Source organism: Hypomesus nipponensis, chromosome 13 (assembly GCF_054491055.1).
Source record: "Hypomesus nipponensis isolate SF chromosome 13, ASM5449105v1, whole genome shotgun sequence".
NCBI lineage: Eukaryota > Metazoa > Chordata > Actinopteri > Osmeriformes > Osmeridae > Hypomesus > Hypomesus nipponensis.
This window is the reverse complement of record NC_140373.1, coordinates 6,997,035-7,021,692: the sequence shown is the minus strand read 5'-3', so window position 1 is coordinate 7,021,692 and position 24,658 is coordinate 6,997,035. Positions and strand designations below refer to the sequence as shown.

At 45.3% G+C, this 24,658-nt stretch overlaps 2 protein-coding genes across 4 annotated transcripts; one reads left to right on the top strand and one right to left on the bottom strand.

Annotated features, from left to right (window-relative positions):
* Positions 1-821: 821 nt before the first annotated feature.
* On the top strand, positions 822-16,184 carry phyhiplb (phytanoyl-CoA 2-hydroxylase interacting protein-like b). 3 transcript variants are annotated; one of them, XM_084670953.1, is made up of 5 exons: positions 822-1,016; positions 10,517-10,713; positions 11,645-11,819; positions 12,003-12,120; positions 13,190-16,184. In XM_084670953.1, exons 1-5 carry the CDS (start codon positions 914-916, stop codon positions 13,725-13,727), a joined length of 1,131 nt encoding a protein of 376 aa, XP_084527079.1. In that variant the 5' UTR covers positions 822-913; the 3' UTR covers positions 13,728-16,184. The 3 variants fall into 3 exon arrangements, with proteins under 3 accessions (XP_084527079.1, XP_084527078.1, XP_084527080.1); XM_084670952.1 differs by having other exon boundaries at positions 13,172-16,184; XM_084670954.1 differs by lacking the exon at positions 822-1,016 and adding an exon at positions 6,367-6,516 and having other exon boundaries at positions 13,172-16,184.
* A 177-nt stretch (positions 16,185-16,361) lies between these two features.
* Positions 16,362-22,287, bottom strand: fam13c (family with sequence similarity 13 member C). Its single transcript, XM_084670951.1, has 10 exons — positions 22,086-22,287; positions 19,459-19,672; positions 18,923-19,061; positions 18,321-18,402; positions 18,001-18,191; positions 17,626-17,709; positions 17,427-17,519; positions 17,126-17,316; positions 16,903-17,004; positions 16,362-16,488 (listed from the first exon to the last, which is right to left on the bottom strand). The coding sequence occupies exons 1-10, from the start codon at positions 22,285-22,287 to the stop codon at positions 16,362-16,364; spliced, it is 1,425 nt and encodes a 474-aa protein (XP_084527077.1).
* Positions 22,288-24,658: the final 2,371 nt, after the last annotated feature.

Here is a 24,658-nt window from a genome sequence, read left to right as displayed (position 1 = left end):
TCTCTCTCTCTCTCTCTCTCTCTCTCTCTCTCTCTCTCTGGAAATAGTCAGTGACAACTCTCTCCTCCCATCCTTTCCTCTCCATTTCCCTTCTCCTCCTCTGTCCTCCCATCCCTCATCGCTGCTCTTCCTCTTCTTCTCTCCTCTGTTTTATCTGTCCATTCTCCGTCTTCGTATATCCTCTCGTCCTTTCCTTTCCTCTTTTCTCCTTCATCCCCATCTCCCATTCTCCTACAATCTTCTCTGATCCTCAATAACCCACACCTGAGGCTGCTAGCATCTGCTACAGAAAGACTTCTATTAGACCACTCATGTAGACCACTTAAGTGCCCTTGTGGAGGCCCCAGTGGCCAACAGACACATTGAATTAAAATGAACTTGATTGGGTCAAGTAATCAAGGCAATTTGTAAGATCCATTTGATTATGAAAAAAGTGATGAAGTAGGATTCAATTGTTCCAAAGACACATTGACAGCAGCCTGGTTATCTGATTACAGAAGAACTCTTTCATTTACGTTTCACATGCTCAAAATCCCTTATACCCGTTTTGTTCCCGGCTTCATTAACACTTGTGGCAGCAGCCTGTGGATTCTCATTAATAAATCATGTACGAAGGATTCATGGTGGTGCCAGGATTTACATGAGAACTACATTTCTCCGTTTTCAGCCGTTAAAGTGCCGCGTCTCGTAGAACATTTGCTCAACAGTCGTATGGCCATGACGATGTGCTGACGCTCACTCGGGCAGCCAGAGGAGGCAACCGGAGAACGAGAGGAGGAGGGGAGGGGAAGCACAGCACAGCAAATGAGTGTGAGTGGACGGCCTGACTGTATTGAAGGTGAAGATCAATCCTGCGACACGGCGGAGGTAAAATTCACAGTTGGAGAGAGAATTCCCGGAATCACAATTGGAAATGGAGGTTCCACGCGTGGAACACAGTATCAGCAGCCCGACCAGCCCGTGCGTGGACATCAAGAACCTGAGCTTGGACGCTATTCAGCTATGCGACCGCGAGGGTAGGTGGCAATGCTGACCGGACCCCAGGCAGCGTATTGGTTGTGTTGTAGTCTAGCTGTGTGTTTAATTGGCTTGATAGATCCTGAGGGGCTTAGTTGTTCATTGTTGTACAGTTTGGATGGCTTACGGATTTCACCATTATGAGCACATGTGTTCATTGGTTAATGCATGCCACAGCTTTTGTAGGAAAGGTAAAATAGAAAGATCTCAATAAAAAACATTTAAGATATTTGATCTTATAAAGGAACACTGCTGCGAAATTGCGGCAATTCTACTCTGGCTCACATTTGATGACATTGTTATTTTACAAAATGTGGACATTTCTCACGCGGATTTCATTGTGTTGCTATTACCGGACGTGCCAGTGCGCTGCTCGCGCAGTGTTTCAGCACCATGGACACGGACCACAGCGCAGCATCAGGAGGTGCACTCTGTAGGGCAGATCCTTACGCAGCTTTTCTCTGATCTACAGTCTATGAACCTGAATGGACTGACGCGAATGACATTATATGAACATTACATGACATGATAATGTGTATATTCTGCATAAGATTTTCAACACCACCCAGTCAAGAAGACACACCAGAAAGGAGTAACAAAGCGACCAATTAGGCGAATGCATTACATCATAGAATGTAGCTTACTACACAGAATGTAGCTGACTCGGATGTTTGGGAGGTTGCGCTTCCTACTGTATGATGCATACAGTACCTAGACGTTAGGCAGGCTATTGTGGGCGGATTGTGCCACATTGTTTGCAAAACAATGACAAAATAGTCATCGATTCCAATCTTTCATGTCATTAATGTGTCTGTTCTTTAGCTCGCAGGCTTACATAGAGCATGGAGCCAAAGTTGTCAAGGGCAGGTGGAGCCCTAGAGGCTGAGCCTGCTTGGTATTCCTTCCCTTGTGTTCCTTGCTTTCCACCCCCTGCCCATTTTTTGGTTTCTTTCTTTCTGTTTCTTTCTCTCATCCACTCTTTCTTTCTTTCTTTCTTTCGTCTTTCTTTCTCTCTCTCTCTCTCTCTCTCTCTCTCTCTCTCTCTCTCTCTCTCTCTCTCTCTCTCTCTCTCTCTCTCTCTCTCTCTCTCTCTCTCTCTCTCTCTCCCTCTTCTTGTCTTGTGTTAGGAAACCTGGCGTTCCTTCACCACTGCTGTCACTAGAATACAGTAAGAGGAGGGAGAAGGAAAGAAAGAGCTATAGAAGTGGTGGGCGAGATTAGCATTGTCACTGTTGATGTAACCAGCCTTCTCTTTGATCTGCTGGAAAGGATTTCTCTCAGGGAAGTGTGCTGAAGTACATTCAGCATAGATACATGGGGATATACCTCCCCTCTTTCCCTGCTTAAATCCTTCCTCATTAGAGGGAAAACTGATCTGACCAAACCGTAGCACAAGATGTATGTGAAAGGAGTGGGACCCGACCAGACAGGACAGGAACCACCATCTGATATTGTAGGTGATCCTGCCCACATAAAAGGAACCATGTATTACACCCTTGGTGGGCTGCCATGAGAAAGAGTATATGAACAAACTTGTCACCCAAACAACAAAATCAGGTTATTGACTCTTCGTGATTGTCAAAGAGACAGTTGATTCACTGATTCATCTTTCATGTTAATAGCAGAGCTGGCTCATGCTTGTTCTGCTGTAAACTTGATGTATGCATAGTAGGTTAATCCTAATGATGGCAATGCACTTGATCTCCATCTTGCTTGAAGACAGTTAATCATTGAGACTGAAGTCTCCATTAAACAGCAGGATATTTTATGGATGCTGTGTCTGTGGGGGCAGGGCGATGGAGGTTGTCCCAGGACAGAAGCACTCCCCTGGGGCTTGGCTCTGTCTCTCTCCTGGAGGGTTCAGCTGGGAGACTCACCAGATCGTTACAACATCCAAATGCAAATGTCATCTGTCAAGTACTATACCCATGATGCAAAGCAGCATTACAGCTTTAAGCCACACCTGGTGTTCTCCCACAGTGTGTGTAGGTGTGTGTGTGTGTGTGTGTGTGTGTGTGTGTGTGTGTGTAGACCAGCACTCATCAATGTTGGAGTGGAAATGGTCATTTCCTAAAAGGAGATTAAGTGGTATTATGTCAGCACAAATAAATGGCATGTTAATATTGCTAGTTCTTGCATCACTCATTGTTTTGTTTTTTTGGTGAAAGAAAGCCATATCCTTTATTTTTGTACTTTCAGAAAAAATAAATATTCCTATTACTGCAAAAGCAAAATACAGTTTGTCAGTGGCATAAGGTGCCACCACCACAACTGTGCATAATAGTGTTCCTTTAAAAGGTTCATGTTCTATATGGGACTACAGTCTAATGGATTCTGATGCCAGATAGGACAGACTGTCTTCTTGGTTGTGTTGCTGTGTGTCAAATGTGAGAAGCTAACATTGGCGGCACCATTTCACACAAACCATGTGTTTCTCCCGCCTTGTCTTGCCAATAACACTGTTCCTGGCAGGGTCCACACCCTTACTATCTTGTTACTGTGAATTTGTGTGTGTGTGTGTATGTGTGTGTGTGCATGTGCATTTTTGTACGTGTGTGTGTGACTCTTGTGACAGATTATCAGCAGAATGGTTGCCCACAAATGCAAATTACGGCCATTTATACGTAGTTGAAGCCTTGTGAAGCCCTGATTAGACTGGCTATGCAAATGGCCGTGAGTGTCTGTTGGTGAGAGCAGAGTGTCTGTGTGTACCATGTCCTTCTACCAGTGTTTTGCCTTGTAAAAACAGCTAAGAAAATTGTTCAACAATGTGCAGTGACTCCAGGCAGTCCACTGCCCTCCTCCCGCTAGCCTCCTCTAGCACCTACATGCTCAACCTACTGCTTATGAAGCGCTGCAGTAAACTGCAGCTGGCTCTTGGCCCCAGAAAATGTCTCATACACTCAGAAATGCCATTAATTAATTGAAAATTATTGTGACATCGCATGGTACCCTGAGGCAGACATGAAGTCCATATTTGGGTGTTTTAAAAACCAAGACAGACAGAACATCCTTTCTCCTCTTGCAGTGTCAGATTTGCCTGGGTCTGTCTGGAGGGCACAGCAGTGCGTCGTTAGTCCATCTCGCACCTGGGTCACAAACATGGAGGTGAACTTGAGACTGGTTGTCAAGCACTATTCATCCGATGGAGTGTTCGCGAAAGATTACAACAGGACAGTGTGATGCAAGGACTATGTAGTGTATCCTAGGTGAATGGAGCAGGACTGTCCTATGTCATACTGTACCAGGTCCTCTGGGCTGCGGTTTCAGAAGATTGTGCTTGGTCACATTAGGCTGGAGCATGACGTCAGGTGCTGCACTGTCTATTTTGGTCTCTCTGGCTCTGAAGCCATTAAATGTTAAATTCTGATTCCACTGAGACTGGGTACAGCTGGACTGGACTGGACTGGACTGGACTGGTCTGGTCTGGTCTGGGCTGGTCTGGGCTGGTCTGGTCTGAGCTGGCAATGCCTGTGCTGGCCTACGCTGGGTTGGGTTGGGGTGGGTCTGTTATAGTGCGGTAGTGGTTAACTAATGGTCTTAACTGAGCTGTAGGAGCCTATGTAGTGACATTAACATCAAGCCCAGAATCCACAACATAGATGTGTTGCATTCAGATGTTTACAGCCTTTTGAAAAACATATAGTTGTTTTATTTGTGATTTGTGAAGGGTGTGCGTGTGTGTGTGTGTTTGTGTGTGTGTGCGTGTGTGTGTGTGTGTGTGAAGATGAACAAAGGGGCCCCATCTGCTGCCTAAATCACAGACATTAAGTATGGATCATTTAGCCCAACAATCAGTTATTTTACAGTTTAATTATGCTATTAGAATTAACCAGTCTACAGACATATGCTTTCAATTTAAAGAAAAAAATGGTATCTGCACCAAATGTACCATATCATTCTTTGTACTACGTAAAACAAAAGCATACAATTTCTTCCTATCTTCTATTCGCAGTTTATTCAAAAATGTTTCCCCGACAAAGTTTCCTCTATATATTTATCTTTCTCTGGCTCTCACATGTTCTCCCTTCTCTGTTTCTCCTCTCCCCCTTCTCACCCATGGCCTCTCCCTCTTTCCTTTCACCCTTAGCCTTTCTCAATGGGGGCCTTGTAGAGGAATCAGAGCCCCTGTGCTGGAGGAGTGTGGAGGATGAAGATGGTCTTTGTGCATGGCTGGACAGCTCTGTCTGTCTATTGTGCGACAGACACAGAGGTTATTAAAGGACAGAGTAGTCACAGTGACCCTGCACGGAAACACATTTAGTATACCCTTTTATAGCAGCTTTGTTGTGTCATCTCAACATCTTGGTTACATTACATTCCCCGTAATGGCATATTTCATAGGCAATAGTATTTATTCTGTTAGAAATATAATCTGGAAGATATTCAAATATATTCCTTTTTTCTTTTGAATCTTCACTCTAACATTTTCTGAAGTGACAAAATATCTAAATAAATAATAATAAAAATATGCTGACATCAACTGTGAAGAAGGCTGCCAGCGCCTCTAGCTGAGTCCCAGAGGAAGGCAGAAGAAGAGGGCATGAGAGGAGGGCAGGAGAGGAGGGCATCAGCGGGCACACTGCAGGGTGCAACAACATGATGTCATTCTCCTGGAAATGTGACAGACAGGGAAGGGGGGGGCTAGACCAGGCTGCAGACAGGGATTTCTCTATGTCTGTACAATTCTTTCTCTCTCTTTCTCTCTTTCTCTCTTTCTCTCTTTCTCTCTTTCTCTCTTTCTCTCTTTCTCTCTTTCTCTCTTTCTCTCTTTCTCTCTTTCTCTCTTTCTCTCTTTCTCTCTTTCTCTCTCTCTCTCTTTCTCTCTCTCTCACCCTTTCTCTCTCTCTCTCTCTCTCTCTCTCTCTCTCTCTCTCTCTCTCTCTCTCTCTCTCTCTCTCTCTCTCTCTCTCTCTCTCTCTCTCTCTCTCTTTCTCACCTACTCTCTTTGTTTCTCTCTTCAAAGTTGTTTTTTGTTGGATATGATGGAAAGCAACATATTATTTCATCAAGTCAGGCAGGCCCTCATTAGCACATCTTTATTTCTTCTACTTTACCCCCACTAATCCTTTCCTCCCTCTTCCCCACCTCCTCAGTTCCCCTGCCCCACCCCCACCAACCTCCCTCCTGGTTCTGCCCGGCCCTGGTCACTGCTGCTGGATGATGCTAGTGATGATGACCAAGATAAAGTAATTACATAATCTGAGCTCTGCCTTTGAGCTCTGCGTGTGCCAGTTGGGGGCGTGTACTAACAAACGCTAAATCCCTGGCTAAGCCAATGAGCTGCTGCCTGAGTGCACTCCCAGGGTTCCTCTGGGGCAGCATGTGGGGAACTGCAGGGCGGCAGGGGCAAACACACGCTCATACACACTCACATACGCAGGACATGTCTGGTCAGCGCTGGACCTTCTAGCTTCTGACAGCATTTCTGCTGATCTGCCCGAGAGGAGTTGGCCTCCTGCCCACCAGCAACCATGATGAGAAACTTCTCTTCTGCTGGTAGGTTGACCACGACAGATTTCTAGAGTGAACTAGACTTTACCATTCTCTACCCTGTATGCTCATGGTTAATCTCACACAGGCTTAATCCTGTTGCATCATCAGTTGTCTTGTGTTTCTCGATGCAAAGATTACTGAGAGGAAGAGAGGAAAACAAAGAAGCGTTTTTGTTGTGCATGTTTTTGACAAAATATCTCATACAGTGCAAATTTACTGTCGTTTAATTATTGGTGTATGGATGATATCTGCTTGTCTACATCCTCTTCAATCTTTATGCTTGAAGACTTCATCAAGGTAGTTAACTGGTGGAAGACTTCAGAGCTTGTTAGAGTTGTTTTGAGATTTGTGTTCGCGTGAATCATGATCGAGATTGTTTTGAGACACAATTAACAACATAGAATACTTTCTTATTTTTCCTGATCGCTTTTTCAACCAGTTGTTGCCATCTCTTGTAAAAGTGAGTAAAACAACTGTACTGTAGCACCATCAGCATGCTGCTGGATGCCCCACGTTGCAAACACAACTGTTCATGGAGATGTTTGACCTTCATCTCACTCACCTTGTCCCCAGCATCTCTCACAGATGGACACAGATGTAATCTCAGGATCATATTGGCGGCTTTGGAGTTTAGAATGATTTCACCGTGTTTCTGTTGACAGAGAGTCTTTAGAGGTCAGTATGCTAGTGATGAACAGTATCAACTTAGTCAGAGAGAAGAGACCTGTTGATGGTCGTGTTGGTTGTGAATCTGCTGCCTGATGTCAAGTCTACCAGAGACGTTGCACTGGCTGTCTGTGGGTCATCGTAACCAACGCCATGCAATGCCTTCATGTGAAACACAATTAGGAGCCAAGCAATTTCACTGTGAACTCTGGGTTTTTAAACTCATGATATGATTATTATTTTCATAACAAAATTAATATAACCTTGCTTGTGTGAGACCACACTACCAAAATCTATTTGCCACAGTTTAAAGCTTCTACCTCTGGATTGTAGGATTATGTGTTATATAAAATCAAATGAATTATGATGAGTTCATTTGGCGCAGAGTCATCGTTGCATGCCAGGGGTTAGATTTACAGTGCTCCACAAGCCTAAACTGAAACATTTTTGTGTGGAAGGACAATTCAGGGGGCTCCACCCATCTCTGTAAACTAAGTGGTGTGATTCCAACCACTGTTAAAACTATCAGACACCTGCTTTACTGTCCAGAACTGGGGATGACGCAAAACTACCATATCCATTTATTTCGGAGATCTCATATACCCTAAAGGCCTTTAGTCTTTCCATTATGGTTTTTAATCCCAGGATTGTAATCTGATTAAACTACAGAAGCTTTTTGTGACTTGATCCTCTTTTGTGTTTAAGGGGGCTATTATAACAATGGATTAAACATTGTTGATATAATTGATTATGGCCAGAGTAAGATAAAAAGAGGATGTTTCCCTGAACTTGGTAATGCAATTTTGTTCAAACCATATTTTCAATGTTTTTTCCTGTTGTTAGCTTGATGTGATTACTCTTCCTATGGATACCATGAAGCTAAAGTGACACAATCATATACTGTCCTGTACATGCTGTCACAATCTATTGAATGATCTAGACACATCAGCAATGTTACAAATATCAAAGAAAGTGCCTCTCCAAGTAGCCTTCCATTGCCATGGAGTTGACTCACATGGGCCCTTTGTATGTGAAGATGAAGCTGAAGGTGAAGCTGAGTGTGGCACAGAACAGTATGTGATATATTCCATTGCCTTGGAATGGATGTGTATGTCTGTGTGTGTGTGTCTATATGTGTGTGTACGCAGCTTTTTTATGAAGAAAACAGTGCCAAACACGATTGTGTCTAGGGCAGACAGCAGAATAGCTTACATGCTGTAACTACACTGTCCTAATAGTTCAACCACCCTCTCACCCCTCACCCTCTTATTCCTGGTACATACCAATTAGAAGATGTCTTATAGCTTCCGTTCCTATTCATTTACCAGTCTGATTCTCTTGTACTGTCAGACTCTCTTACAACCTATTATTTTAGTTCAGTTTAAATTGCAAGTACATTACAGTTGAATATTCTTAGAGTCTTGCAAGTGTTTATATGGATGAGTTTTGTTTGTATTTTGGAGAGCAGACATAATCAGATATTTATTTAAAGCACCCTGGGCTGTCATGTAGGGGCAAAATAAAATGTTTCACAAAGGCTTTTCAGCAAGCAAGTTTCAGCAAAGAATCTAGATTTCAAGTTTCCATTTAAAGTTTCTTACACCTTCTCTGTAGAGACTGAAGCCCTGGTAGTCAAGGCCCTGGTAGTCAAGGCCCTGGTGGTCAAGGCCCTGGTGGTCAAAACGAGTGTTGGGTTCTCATCCGGTCTTTGTGATAGAACAGAGCGGGACAGCTGAGGAAGCACATTGACAAGCCTGACATTTAGCTGGAGAACAGCACGTGATGCTTCACAAATGTCATGCTCTGCATGGGATGAGGTGGACTGTGTTTCTGAATGGCAGCGTCGGTAATAACCATGAGAACCTCCCACTCACTCGAGCACTCGCTGAGTAACATCCAGCAGAGAAACTCCATCATCATATTTGACTTCCAGGCAGCCACTATAATTCATCTACCCAGAGCCGGGTCAGGCCCCTGCTCCACTCTACTTCCCTCAGAGACGCTCTGAAGAGTAGCTCCGGAGCCCTGAAGCACTTATCCTGCAGCCTAATGGTGTGTCCCAATTCTCCAGCTCCCTGTCTGCGGGCCCCTCCCTCCCTCTCTTCAGTAAACATTAGACTGGAATGAGTGTGAGTTGAAGAGATTAGGCTGTGCATCATGCTTCATGAGCTAGCTTCTACATGCAGGCCTAGATTGAAGTTTAATCTGAAACCGAAAGCGATTTTATAATCCAACTTTCAATGCGTCTTCAATGGGCATCCTCCAGAGCAAGGATTGTCTAATCTAGAATGACTTGTTCTACTGTAATCTATGTGTGAATAACCCAACCCAACAATTTCCTCCTACAGTCTTTTCCCCTCCTAATTAAACCAGAAGGAGATTCACAGATACACACACACACACTAACTCAGGACAGGAAAGCAGAGAGGACAATATTCAACATTTCTGTTCATCTCCTAAACGTCCACTCCCCTCCCCGAGGGTCTTCAGCCCTCCCCACAGCCCTGTCACCCCTTCCCATGGTGCTTAGCAAGTGGTGAGTGGGTCATGGTTTTGTTGACCTGGTTCTAGAAAATAATTGCCCCTTTCCCTCCCTCTGTGTCCTATTACTGACATTTCCTCTGATCTGAGTTGAACTAGGAATTTAGATGTTGATATTGCTGTAATTGTTGCTGGTGTGGGCGTGTGTGTGTGTGTGTGTGTGTGTGTGAGTGTGCATGTGTGTCTGTACACCGGCTGTATGAAGGACAACCAGCGTTAAGGGCTAAACGATTGGAGAGGGGGACCATTGTAGGTAGATTTACTGAAGAGTGTAGTACATGGATGTATCACTACATCACATTGAGGAGAGGTGTTGCCATAGTAACCGACAGTACAGTAGTACAGTATATTGATCGCATGCTTTCCCCTTCTTTGTCTCTGTCTCCATCTCTCTCTCTGCCTTTCTCTCTCTCTCTCTCTCTCTCTCTCTCTCTCTCTCTCTCTCTCTCTCTCTCTTTCTCTCTCTCTCTCTCTCTCTCTCTCTCTCTCTCTCTCTCTGCCTCTCTCTCTCTCTCTCTCTCTCTCTCTCTCTCTCTCTCTGTCTCTCCATCTCTCTCTCCATCTCTTTCTCTCTCTCTCTCTCTCTCTCTCTCTCTCTCTCTCTCTCTCTCTCTCTCTCTCTCTCTCTGCCTCTCTCTCTCTCTCTCTCTCTCTATCTCTCTATCTCTCCATCTCTCTCTCCATCTCTTTCTCTTTCTCTCTCTCTCTCTCTCTCTCTCTCTCTCTCTCTCTCTCTCTCTCTCTCTCTCTCTCTCTCTCTTTCTCTCTGTCTCTCTCTCTATTCTTAACCCCACAGGAAACAAGTCTCAGGACAGTGGGATAGCTGAGATGGAGGAGCTTCCCGTCCCCCAGCACATCAAGATCAGCAACATCACCTGCGACTCCTTCAAGATCTGCTGGGACATGGAGCCCCGTGTGAAGGAACGCATCACCCACTACTTTATCGACCTCAACAAGAAGGAGAACAAGAACTCCAACAAGTTCAAACACAAGGTGGGCTACTGGATGAACAGGGAGAATGACAGAGGACAACAGACCTTATTGTGTGGTTGTAATTATAACGACACCGAGTATAAATCAATGCATTTCATGAATGAATGAAATGAGTCATACATGGATGACTACATGAATACATTGAATGACTGATGAATAAATGAATGGATAAACAAATGTATGAAATCTTTGGGAATGAATACCTCTACGTAGCCAGTGGAGGGTTACTTTTTCATCTCTGAGTCTGCTGGAGGTTAGAGACAGACTTGTTTTGCTGCGACAGTGTTTGACCTTCCTCTACAGAGTTATCGCCAGCAGCCTGTGAGGCTGTCCTGTAATAAATGACTGTCTGTGGCCAGCTGTGCAGCGTGACATGATACGCTAACTCACACTTTAGCTAGGTGACCTGCTCTCTTTGACTCTGCTACACTCTGCCATGAAATACATCTATAACCTTGAGGAGATAATGAGGGATGATGGGAATCTATTTACTCTCTCTCTCTCTCTCTCTCTCTCTCTCTCTCTCTCTCTCTCTCTCTCTCTCTCTCTCTCTCTCTCTCTCTCTCTCTCTCACTCTCACTCTCTCTCTCTCACTCTCTCTCTCTCACTCTCACTCTCACTCTCACTCTCTCTCACTCTCACTCTCACTCTCTCACTCTCTCTCTCTCTCTCTCTCTCTCTCTCTCTCTCTCTCTCTCTCTCTCTCTCTCTCTCTCTCTCTCTCTCCTCTCTCTCTCTCATTCACACACATAAACACAAATGGATATGCTGGTTTCAGGCCTCCAGCTACAGTATACAATAGGTCAAGAGCCTTGCATCATGATACCACTGTGTCATAGGTCATGACCACGAAAACAAGGTCAACATCAGGGTAATAAATATATCAAAAACCATACTGACTGACATTTTGTCCTGCTTCTATTCTATTCAGGATGTGCCCACGAAACTGGTTGCCAAGGCGGTGCCCCTGCCCATGACCGTGCGAGGCCATTGGTTCCTGAGTCCGCGTACAGAGTACACCGTTGCCGTGCAAACAGCATCCAAACAAAGTGACGGAGACTACGCTGTCTCAGAATGGAGCGAAATCATAGAGTTCTGCACCGGAGGTGAGTGGGGGGAGGAGAAAGGGGGAGAGACATGGGAGGAGGTGAGGAGGGAAGGATTTGGAGGGGAGAGGTAGAGGTAGAAAGAAGTCACGCCAGAGTAAGAGAGCCAACTATAGAGTTGAATCTGAACACATGGTACTGTAGGTGTTTGATTGGCAGTTGTCTGGTCTGTCTCTTCACCAGACTACTCCACTGTCCATCTGACCCAGCTCCTGCAGAAGGCAGAGGTCATTGCCGGCAGGATGCTCAACTTCTCAGTGTTCTACCGCAACCAGCAGAAGGAATACTTCGACCAAGCTAGGTATACTCTTTCACTCACTCTAACCCTCTCTCTCTCTCTCTCTCTCTCTCTCTCTCTCTTCTCTCTCTCTCTCTCTCTCTCTCTCTCTCTCTCTCTCTCTCTCTCACTCTCTCTCTCTCTCTCTCTCTCTCTCTCTCTCTCTCACTCACTCACTCACTCTCTCTTTCTCTCTCTCTCACTCAGTCATTAAATCACACTCTCATCTTCTCACCCACTCAGACACATACTCTTTTTGTCTTTTCTATCCTTTATAAAGCAACATCTTAAAATAGCCATTGTACCTTTAAAGGATCACAGTTACACTCATGCATTAATAATGAGAGACAAGCTAATGCTATTTATATAATGCTTTTCTGCTTGGTGGCTCAGATCTTATAACCACAAGCTAGCTTATGGGAAGCTCTCAATGTGCTCAGAATACCAATATGGATAGTATGTGTTCAATGATTCATAAAGTCATTCAGAGCTGCAATGTGGTAGGTTTATTATTGATAATGTAATCCCAGATTGTGTATTGTAGACCTCCACAAACACACACACACACACGCCTGGCATCATGTGTTTTTGACCAACTGGATAAGAGCTCTTTAGGAGCCATGTAGTAACATAACACACTCTTGAAATCTCTTTAATTACCTTGGAAAACATTGTACAGTGTATTTATATAATTCCCTGTTGAATGAATGGAAGTCCATTAAATCCCCCTCTGTGCATTGAGCATATTTAGTCTGTAGAGAAATGGAAAGTTGGTCTCAGTGGCTGCACCTTATTCATACATTTTTCATTCTATTGAATGTTTTCAGCTACTCATATGACCTAACTTTCTTTGTTAGACGATGCATGTATAAAGCTGCCACCTGACAGTGAAGGGCCTGTCTGTCACATAGACTCATCCGTGCTCATTCCTCTGGTCTCACTCACTACACCAGCGAGTACAGTGGTTCTTGAACCACCTCTTCTGTCGCTACACCCATGAAAACAATCCCTTTGACAACAAACCATAACTTATGTGCATGCTGTGACCTCATTAATGTGCTCCTGGTGTGAACAGCCCCTCTTCTCCCCTCAGGGATGCTCAGAACAACCGCATGTTGCCTGCTGTGAAGGACAACAGCGGCAGCCATGGCTCTCCCATCAGCGGCAAGCTGGAGGGTATCTTCTTCAGCTGCAACACTGAGTTCAACACTGGCAAGCCCCCCCAAGACTCCCCCTACGGCCGCATGCGCTTCCAGGTGCAGGCCGAGGCCCTGTTCAACCCCAACACCAACCTCTACTTTGGGGACTTCTACTGCATGTACACGGCCTACCACTATGTGATCCTGGTTCTGGCCCCACAAGGCTCCCCTGGGGATGAGTTCTGCAAGCAGCGGCTCCCTCTGCTGGATATCGCAGACAACCGCTTCCTGACATGCGTGGAGGGGGAGGACGGACACTTGGTGTTCCGACACGCGCAGGACGTGATCTTGGAGGTGATCTACACAGAGCCTGTGGATCTGGCACTGGGCACAGTGGCGGAGATCAGTGGGCATCAGCTGAGGAGTTCATCTACGGTCAATGCTAAGAAGGACCCCAGCTGCAAGACCTGTAATATCAGTGTGGGCCGCTAAATGGCTTGCTGGCTGATGGCTAGCTGGCTAACTAGCTGGATAACCAGCTAGCTAGCTAACTGGCTAAACTGCCATCTTGCTAACAGTTTGGCAGGCTAATGACTAGCTAGCTTACTGGCTAATCACTGACTGATAAAAAGTCCTACTGGTTTATTAACTGACTGGCTAAAGGCTAAAGCTATCCCTTAACTGCACCCCACCTCCCCCTTTTATGCCACCCCTGCCTAAATCCTTTCCCTCCCTCTCTTCATCCCTCTCTTCCCTCTCCTTCTCTTAAGCCAAACACACACAGACTGTTGGACTGTTGAATTGTTCCATGCGGCCTCTGCCTAACTCCCTCCTCTGTGATGGCATGTATTCACAGCTTCAGACCAAACAGCCTTTACTTTGTACAGTTCTCTGTTCCCTCCATAAATACATCATGAGACTTGTTTCCTGCTACTGTTTTTGAATTCTGAAGGAGGGGTGGGAACAGCTGGCGGAGGATGGGTTGTTAGGGTGAGGCTGTGGAGGGATGAATGCAAACAGAATGCATTATGGGTATGTGCGTGGTCCCTAGCCAATCTACCAGTAACACATTGCTTCTTTCACCACCTAACTGGCTGTGATGCTTCTAACTGACGTTTGGCCCCACTAAAGATGCAATGTTAATGATTTGCCAAAGGTAACAAAGGACTGATTTCAAGCTGCTATTGACATAGATGGAAACAATTTGATTAAGGTATCATGAATCTCATTCATGTTAACTTATGGTCTAACATGATGATGAGGCATTTTGAAAGAGCATGATTTGGTTCCAGTTGCAGCATGTTTTTGATATCAAACTCTTTGGTGTCAGCACATTCACCCTGTTGTCTAAAGCATTCGATGTTATTTATTCTCGTATTAACAAAACAAAAAAAAACATCATACTGTGTTGAGCAGAATAAATGTGATACAAAACCTAGATTAGAAAAATATTTATTTTTACTGTTGTATAGAAAATGGGGGGGTGAACCGTAGAGGTACACAATACAAGGACTTTGATCACTGCAAGGAAATAGTGAACATCCATAATCAATAATGTGATAATCTCAAGCAAAACAAGGAAGTGCAAAGATGAGAACAGAACGTGCATTCAGCAGTCGGATGTGTCTGTGAGGGTGTGACTGTCTCATAGTACAAACATAGTATCTTGCATAACCACAACTGATTGTAGCATACAGTAACCGTATAACAGCTGACATTAGCATGCAGACTCAGAGAGAGAACAACAGACCACCAGATTGTTTCAGACAGTGAATGGCAGTAGAGATCTGATTATGGGAAAGGGGTGGACTTGCACAAATAGGGAGAGAATCCCTGAAGCCTTTTTTGAAATGAGTGCTTAACTCATCTCAACCCCAGTAATGAATTTGCGCCATTCATATTTACTGTAGGAACATCTAAGACATTGTCACACATATAAATTTGACCATACATCAGTAACGTGGTCTTTTCAAGAACTGCAAACTTCATAAAAAGCTAGAAAATGAACTGTGTAGGTTATATTTGTTGTTGTTGTCGTCCCATTTTTTGTTGAAAGTTAAACACTAAATATATAACATTTCATTCAACCCCCTTTTTCTTTCCTTTTTATGCATAATGTTTTTCCATCGTGATTTTTGTATCTGTTGGTTTCTGTGTGAGGAAGATTATTATCGTGTTTGTTGCATAATTTTGTAAGTCAAACAAGTAGTTCTGAAGGGTTGATGATATGCAATCGAATCAGTGCAGTCCATGTAGGGAATCTATACCCTGTAACCCCTTAGCACTCTCTCTCTGACCATTCACATTCATGCATATTGTCAGTTTAATACATATTTTGTATTTTTAGAATTAGACAACAAATTTGGCTAAATTCGAAACATATTTGCATATGGGATTTGGCTTGGCTGATGAAATCAATCCCCATTTCAATAGAAAGTGCCATAAATTACACAGAAAGGTGGATTTCAATTTCATCTCTCTTTTTACAGAAATGCCAGTAATAATACGGTGTGGAAACTCCTGTTGATTCCTGAATATATAAAGTGTCTTTCGGCTAGAACACAACATAGCACAACATAGTGCATAGCATCTTGTCACAGACAACAAGGGTGTGTTCCATTTCAGTTTCAGGGGATTGTACAAGGACACATAGGAACGGACAACATTCTGGAATGGAACATGCCCCTTCTTTTAAACATCTATTTTAAACTCCTGAACAACTCCAGCAGTCAATTTTAAAGTGCATTACAATGTCAATATATGGCACAAACAAATATGATTAAAAAACTAACACCTTTGGTCCACAAGTTGATCAATATGAAAAAAACAACAAACAAACAAGGCAGAATTCCTTCCCTTTTTCTTTCCAACATATCTGACCTTATCAAATCTCAAACAAGGATTACAGACAGTTGGACAGACTACTGTACTGTCATAGATTTATGGATGACACTACTCACCATGAGGGGAGCTATATAAGAACACACGGTAGAGAGAAAGGTAGAGCGTTGGGCAGAAGCCTTCCCAATATGCACAATAGCTTACTACTTCCCCAGTAAGGTCATATGGGCCATGCACACTAGGTAGTAAGCTTGTGTAGACATTGGGGAGTGGTCCCACTCTCACTCAGACAGTTTTTGTTGTGGTTTCCTGTTTGCTGAGAAGGACTTCCAGGAGGCGGAGCTTAGCCTTGAGGTTCTTGTACTCATGGTACTCCTCTGCCATGGGTGTGCGGTCCTCCTTCTGGGCAGTCCTGCAGTCAACACAAACAAACAACTTTGAAGCAATGTGAGGTGGTCCAAATGGATTTGTACCCTTGTGTTGCCTTAAATAGTTTTGTACATCGGTGGATATCACAAATAAGGGTGACATGTATTTTTTTTTTCATTTATGTGATACCAGATGTGTATTGTGTGTTACGTGTATATGTGTTTTCTTCCGGGTGTGTCATTTTTGTGTTGCGCTGTGTAGCTGTTAGCAGCCATTTTGTATGTGCTAGATAGAAGCTCCTGTACCATTGGGCTGACTCCGCTGACTCCTTCCAGTTTGTATTTATTGTCTTTTTATTTTCTCCTCTTCATGTTGAGAAGCCAAACATGATGTAACAGTTCATTAAAACACCTTAAACCCACCGGAGAAGTGTGATTTTACTCTCCTTTCCTCTCACCTTCCTGTTTGTCTGAAGAACTCCTCCTCAAACTCCCTCAAGGCTTTACGTCGCCTTTTCTTCTCCACGCGAGTCTCTCTGAGGCAGACCACTAGCTCGGACCTGGTGCACACAAGATCAGGCACAACAGCAGGCAATGTCAGCAAATTCAAAGTATTTCCCCAACCCTGGTTAGGAGTGTGTGTGTATGTTTTATGCATGTAGAGGTATTAGGTCATCTTACCTGGACGCCTCATGGAGGTTGGCCATGGTGATGGCCGGAAGACGGACTGCTTTGACCTCGTCCAGCGGGGACACGAAGGCCGTGTCACTCTCCCGGTCGCTTTCCTCCTCAGTGGTCAGTGGCTGCAAACGTTGGCAAGGGGGTGTGGGGCAGTGCTGGACATTCTCTTCATCAGAATCCTCCTCTTCTTCCTGGTCAGGACGGATGGTAAGAAGAGAAGCCCATTGGTGTATTGTGTGCGTCTGCATTTGTGTGGGTGTGTAAGTGAAAGAGAGAAAGGGTAGAGAGAGAGCAGACTTACAATGGTAGTGATGGGACTGGTACACAGCAAGTGTTTGATCATCTGGTACCTGTCATACAAAGGCTTCACCAGGATCCTCTCCTGCTTAGTGCCCTGTCAACACGCACACACACTGGTTAGGTAGAATAAAGACAGTAGTGAAGCAGTATTAGTCAGTCATATAAAACATTGTGTAGCTCTGCAGGAGAGTCACCCTCACCGGCCGGCCATGAAGGCTCTCAAAGTACAGCAAACACTTCTGCAGAGTCATCTTTTCCAGGGCCATCTGTCTTTGGGTCATCTCCTGCACACAGAGAAACATCTGTCAATCTGCATGTGTTAGCAAAGGTTTTTTTTATTATTATTCTAGGCTTAAAGGAGGACGGGGTGGGCCAGGGCAGGACAGTTGGCACACACACACTTTCTATTTCTCTCTCTCACTCTTCCTCTTTCTCTCTCATAAACACACACACACACACACATACTCACACCAGACCTAACCCTCCAATCACTCCTCACTCCCCTAGTGTGAACCGTGCTGAGAGCAGGCTGTACCTACAGATGGTGTAGCTGCAGTAGCTAGCTAGCTCCCTACCCTCATGTTGTCTGGCAGGCCCAGGTCGTGGCGCTTCTCCCTCAGCCTCCTCAGCAGAGCCTCCACCGTCTCCTCCAGGGAAGGCTTGTGATCTGGCGCTCCCTGCTGGACACTGCCGTACCTGCAGATTTCTGTCTGCCCATCGCTCCTGTACTCCCTCCCCTCAAACACAGACTGCTTCAGTTTCAGTTCTGGACAGGAATAAATAGGAAAAAGGGGAAGATTGTTGGTTTAGACTGTTATGTTTTGACGACCGTATCTTACGCATGTCTAAATAGATAAGCGGTCACAAAATGTAGAATGGATTGAGAACGTCCTACCTTTGAGTTGCTTGCGAGACTTGGCCAGGTCAGTCATGAGTTTAAACATCTCAGGGTTGGCACTTTTGTCATTGTGTGAAGGCTGAGGGTGATACAAGAAGACAAGATTGAAGAGAATCTCCAACCACTAGAGGGGGCAGGTGAACGTTATGAGGTTTACATTTATCCCGAGCAGTGGTGTGTGTAGTTTCTAGCGCTAGCCCTCCCATCACAGACTACTCTCATTAAGTTTCCTGATAACCGGATTAAGCTGGTTAGAACCTGTCTGGAACAGGAGTGGCTGTGATGAGAGTCCCCAACAGGAAGACAAGACACTTCCCAGAAACAGTGACTGTCACATTTACCCTTTGTCACAACCTGTGCAGTTAAATATGAAACAGTGTACTACAGAAAGGCTGTATCCTTTGCATAGCCTGCTAACTAGAGTGCACCCCATAGGTCACAGAAGAAGTGTAGTTCCCCATGAGGGAACATTTCAGCAAACCATAGTTCAATAGCGTAGGATACATTTGAGGCTTGCATGTCCCTAGCACAGTAGAGTGGTTGGTTAGCCTACTATAACTACACAGTAAACGATATGACGTATTTTTGTGGAGCAGTACCTTATAGTTCATTTCTAGTTCAAATCGCTCCTCAAACTTGCGTATCCTCTTCTTGAGGGTCTGGATGTGCTTGGTGAGTAGAGGCACACTAGAGTCCTTGCTCTCCTCTGGCAGGTCGGCTCTGTCAAGCCCGCGGGCGCTGGAGAACACACACACATGTACAGTTTATATTCATGTGTGTATATAAAGAAAAGAGAGGAGGCCTTTTAGAAATATTGTTGAACGCATCGACGCACAAGGTGCAGATGGCTACTACAGGCCAAGAAAGGAGCTCGCTACAAAACAAGCTGATGACGCACAAGCTATGTGGGTCTGGAAACTGTCTGAGAGAAATGCTGTTGTAACAGGCAACGAGTTCAGGTCTGGAAATGACTTTTCAGACTCAGCACAGAGGAAGCAGAGGTCAGTACACAGCCCTAGGAAGATTCACACAAGAATATACTCACACAGCACATAGACACACACATGAAGCAAGCACCAGACATGTGTAAACACACCTATAGACACACACACACACACACATTTTTTCCCCTTACAGTATGAATTGCTGGGAGCTGGGGGGTGAAGGGGCAGTGTCGGGGTCAGAGTTGAAGCGCTGGCTGAGACTGTGGCAGCGTGGAGAGGGCAGTGGGCTGTTTCCGTCGGTGATGTGGTGCAGCAGGCGGCTGGGCCCTGGACTCTGCTGGGGGGGGTTGCTGCGGGGTGACTCCCCTTCTGACGGAGGGGAGCACAGGAAGGACATGAGGTCTGCTGGGACAGGTAAAAGGGGAGGTAGAAACATTGGTTAACATACAGTACAAGGATGGACACACACACTACATAAAGCACAGGCTTTTGTATCTATGGCCAAAGCCTTAGATACAACAGAGTTATATCCACAGTATATATGACACTCTTGACAACCGTTGCCATGCCATATGCTTTGCATGACGATGGTGGAGGGGGAGACGAGGTGGAGATAAAGCACATACAGTTAGGGACAAGGACCATGACAACCCTCTCGCTGCCTCTCATCCTTTGCCACAGCATTGTAACAGTCATATTTGCTGTTCAGCTTTGAACAGGGGTTATTCCATAAAGCAGGTTATGCAACACAACCGGGTAAGTTAATGTGTAACACACCAGCTGATTCACAATGTTTCAGCAACCTACTCGCAATGTTGCTACAACGCTGGGTGTCAGCTGGGGAGTTACAATAACTTACCTGGTTATGTCGCATAACCGGCTTTATGGAATACCCCACAGGTCAGTTGTTGCATGTCTGTTGCATGTTAGTCATTGCACTAAACACAGACAACTGCACAGACTAGATTATAGCTACATAAGTAAAGCTTGAAAGGTTCAACATGTGTAGGTTCAGTCAGGGTAGTGTGAGGTTATAGAACCATCTTCTCACACTGTATCAGCACTGAATGAGAAACGACAGATTTATTTTATGGAAACATCTTTCTGTCTCACTCACTATCTCTCTGTCTCTCTCTCCTCTTCTCTTTCTCTGTGTCTCTCTCTGTCTCTCTCTCCTCCTCTCTTTCTCTCTGTCTTTGTCTCTCTCTTCTCTTCCTCTCTGTCTCTCTCTGTCTCTCTCTCTTCTCTTTCTCTGTCTCTCTCCTCTCCTCTTTCTCTCTGTCTCTCTCTCCTCCTCTCTTTCTCTCTTTCTCTGTCTCTCACTCTCCTCTTCTCTTTCTCTCTGTCTCTCTCTCCTCTTCTCTTTCTCTCTCTCTGTCCTGTCTTCTCTTTCTCTGTCTCTCTCTCTCCTCTTCTTTTTCTCTGTCTCTGTCTCTCTCTCCTCCTCTCTTTCTCTCGGTCTTTGTCTCTCTCTCTTCTCCTCTTTATCTCTGTCTCTCTCTCCTCTTCTCTTTCTCTCTGTCTCTCTCTGTTTCTCTCTCCTCTTCTCTCTCTCTCTGTCTCTCTCCTCTTCTCTTTCTCTCTCTCCTCTTCTCTTTCTCTCTCTCCTCTTCTCTTTCTCTCTGTCTTGAATAGAAGAGGACCAGCAGCAGCCTACTCTCTCTGACTCATCCAGTTCATCAACAGATGTTCCTGAGGATAACCATCCATGAGGATAACTCACAGAGACACACATCACACACACACACACACAGGTTTGGGTGATGTGGGGCAATGATGGAAGCAGAAAATGTGTCCAGTGTTCTGTGATTCCAGAGAGGAATATGGAGAAGAGAGTGAGACAAAAAGAGAGTGAGAAAGAAAGTAAACTACAAGGGGTCCCTTCATTCCTTTCTTTTAGTCATTTTTAGTCATTCACCTTCACACAGCAGAAAAGACAGACAGACAGACAGACGGACGGACGGACGGACGGACAGACAGATAGCCACAGATAGATAGATAAATAGATAGATACATGGATGGATGGATGGATGGATGGATAGATGGATAGATGTATAGATGGATAGATATATGCTGTGGTGTGGTGCATGCTTTGTGTTTGATTGGCAGTGACGATCTGGCTCCATCATTTGGTGTTATAAAAATAGCAACCAGCTTGAAGTGGCACCCGGCAGCTTGCCATGCACGCACACACACACACACACACACACACACACACAAATGTGTGCATATACACACGTCATGCACACACACAATTCTTGACATAAAACAGCTATAAAATACTGGCACTGTATACACAGGGGTGACATGGTAAACTATCCATAATCGGTTGAATACAAATATAAAAGCACCCTTTTCTAAAACCTTATCACATAAAAAAAAGATGTCTTGCTGTCATAAATGTCCACTGCACACACGGCAGGGAAATATGGATGTGCCAAAACGGCAGAGAGATGTTGGTTGGTGTTACGTGCAAAGTGTAACGTGCACACTCTCCAGGCAGACCATCCATGTGGCATTACGAAAACATGAACCGTGACATGGACATTAGCTGCCGAGGGAGAAGACAGAATGGAGAGAGACAGAGAAAGAGAGAGACAGAAAGTGAGAGAAAGAGAAGGAGGAAAAGAGAGAAAAGAGATGAAAAAGAGAGAAAAGATGTGATGAAAAACTGAAAACTGAAAAGAAACAGAACAAAAGCCAGTTGGGAGACACCTATGCAAAGTAAGAATGATGAATAAGAGACGGGGTTGATAGTTGAATGTGGAGGCAGAGATGAAAAAGGTGGTTGGTGGGAGGCAGCTGCTGTGTTTCTTACCTGAGGGGCCATTCTCCCGTCCTGGGTAGCTGTGGCAGAGGGCCTGGCTGTCTTGCTTACCATCCAGGGCTGGGCTAAGGGTCTGGGTCTGAGATGGTGTTCCTGGGGGACTGTTGTCTGGTGATGGTCCTAGTGAGGAGCAGCTGTCCCCCTCCAGAGCCTGCAGCTTGAGCAGGGAGCTCTGCAGACAGAAGCAGAACATGCTGCCTTCAGCCCTGGGCACGGGTCCACCTCAGGTAGCCTCTGTCTTGGTCAGCAAGTTGCCAGCACCAGCCACCCAACCGCCTCCAAATATTCGTCCAAATCACTGAGCCAAGGATCTGTCAGCCACAGCAACTCAACCAGCTGAGAGGGCTCCAAATGGGTCTGTTTCTCCAGCGATTATCCAGGTTCTGTTCGACAGCGACCAGCGCAGACATGGGTAGACGAAGACTGTCCTGATTCACTGTGCCTCTGGCTTTCAGACGATGCTCTCAGTCGCTCCCTCCATTTCTCGATCGTTCATCGTCACTGCTGTGCGCTCGTTTCTGATGCTGCTGATGCTGCACAAGCTCCTTTATCTCTCCCCCTCTCTCCCTCCCTCCCTTATTCCCTCGCTCTTGGGCATGAATAATTCATACGACTGGTTGTGGCGGAGGAGAAAAGGGGGAGGGGGAGGAGAGGCAGCGGAGGAGGGAGAGAGAGGGGGGGTGGGGGGGTTGCTGGCGTCACGCTTTTCACATCCTCCGTCTGGCTCCTCTGATAGGTGGACAGGTGGGTGTGAGGAGGGAGTCAGGGAGGTGGAGAGGGAGAGTGGTAGAGAACCAGGGAGGGGGAGGGAGGTGGAGGGGAGGGAGGGAGGGAGGGAGGGGGGGGTGATGGTTGCGTGGGAAAGAGGGAGGGGTTCATGATCGGAAGGGTGATTCTCTTAAGGGGCTTCTGGTTTATGGTTGGGGAGGCTTTTCCCGCATCGGAGTGGGTGTGTTCTTTTCACCCACATCACGTCACGATGCAGTGGGGCCCCGCCCATCAAGTCCATTCATAAAACTAGCTGCTGGCAGGTGGAGAGGGAAGAGGGGGGGTCGTGTTTCTGTATGACCTCCCTGAGTAGTGGCGCCACACAGTCGTGACTCACCCACGTAGTGTCCTGTCCTGCATTCTGACCTATTCTCTGTCATCCTTTAAAAGCGCTTTGATGTACTCCACTAACCAGCAACTCCAAGCACTGGTGGGATTCTTCTCTACTTTGCACACTGGTCCATTCTGCATCTATTTATGTGGCGGAGAAATGAGAGCATACTTGAATGCTCATTGGCATGTTCAGTGTGTGCATCCACGTGTTCTTGTGTGTGAGTGAGGGTATTACCAAATGTGCAGAGAGTTAAGGATGGAGGGAGGGGTGATGAGAAGGTTTCCTTTACTGGGTGAGTCATCTCCCTCCCTCCCACCCTCCCTCTCTCCCTCCAGTCTATATCGCTTCCTCTTCCATACCTCCTCTCCCTCTCATCCCCTTCCATCCCTCCGGTGGTAGTGGGATTGTGTTAATCTGCACAAGTCATTGCATGCTGCAGCAATATCCAGTATAAAGTACACATGCACACACAGGCTCACGTTATTTTATATGATTTGATAAGCAAGACCATTTTATTAACTACACAACAGAGATGTGGTTACAGTAGGTTGCCAGTGGAGCTGTAATTGTAATGTGAGTTTCTAAACTCCCATTGACTTTTTTCACAATACCCAATGGGTTGGGTTGAGCCTTCTCAATTTGAAACTTTCCCTCTAAGTGGTTGAAGTATTATTCCCTGAGATATACTGCAGCATAATGAATAGGCTCTAAGCTTTACAGTGATCACATTATAGCTCTTCACAACTACGGGATACTTGACTGACCCACTTCTGTCTCTCTGGCATGCACAAACACACACACACACACTCAGTCAAGATTCAGTAGAAGTCTACAGGTCAATAACTTCACAAGATCAGTAAGCTTGTGGATGAGTGGTTCAACAATGGAGGGAAGAGGGCGGCGGGGGGGGGGGGGGTGGGGGGGGGGGAGTGTTGAGAGCTGAAGAATAGACATACAGAATCAGAAGGCAAAAGATTACTATTAACAAATTGAAAATAGGATGGAGATCCTACTCATTTTAAAAATAATTGGTGGAATGATGGAACAAATGTCAATGGATACATTTTCAGTTTACTGGAAGGCTGTTCATTTGGAAACCATTTATTGGGGGATTTTCTCAGATGAAATGTTTTTACTCTATGAGTGACCAGATCTTTAAAAGTTAGGGAACCACTGATGAAAAAGTAAACTAGACGACTGAAGAGTTCAGTCGTCTAGATGCTTGGACTCCAATGCTCAATGCTGCGTGCAGCTTTCATTCTTGAAATCATTTTTATAGGATTTGTTCCATAACTTCTAGCCTGTTCTATTTTTACAGGGATCAAACAAAAATATCTAAACACACACCTGCCAGAGGAGGAAACCGGCCCCTGTCTCATGGTCGTTGCTATGGAGACCAAGGCAACCATCGATTTCCGCTAGACTGTTGAGTTAGACAAGCACAGAAGAGTAAGAGGCAAAG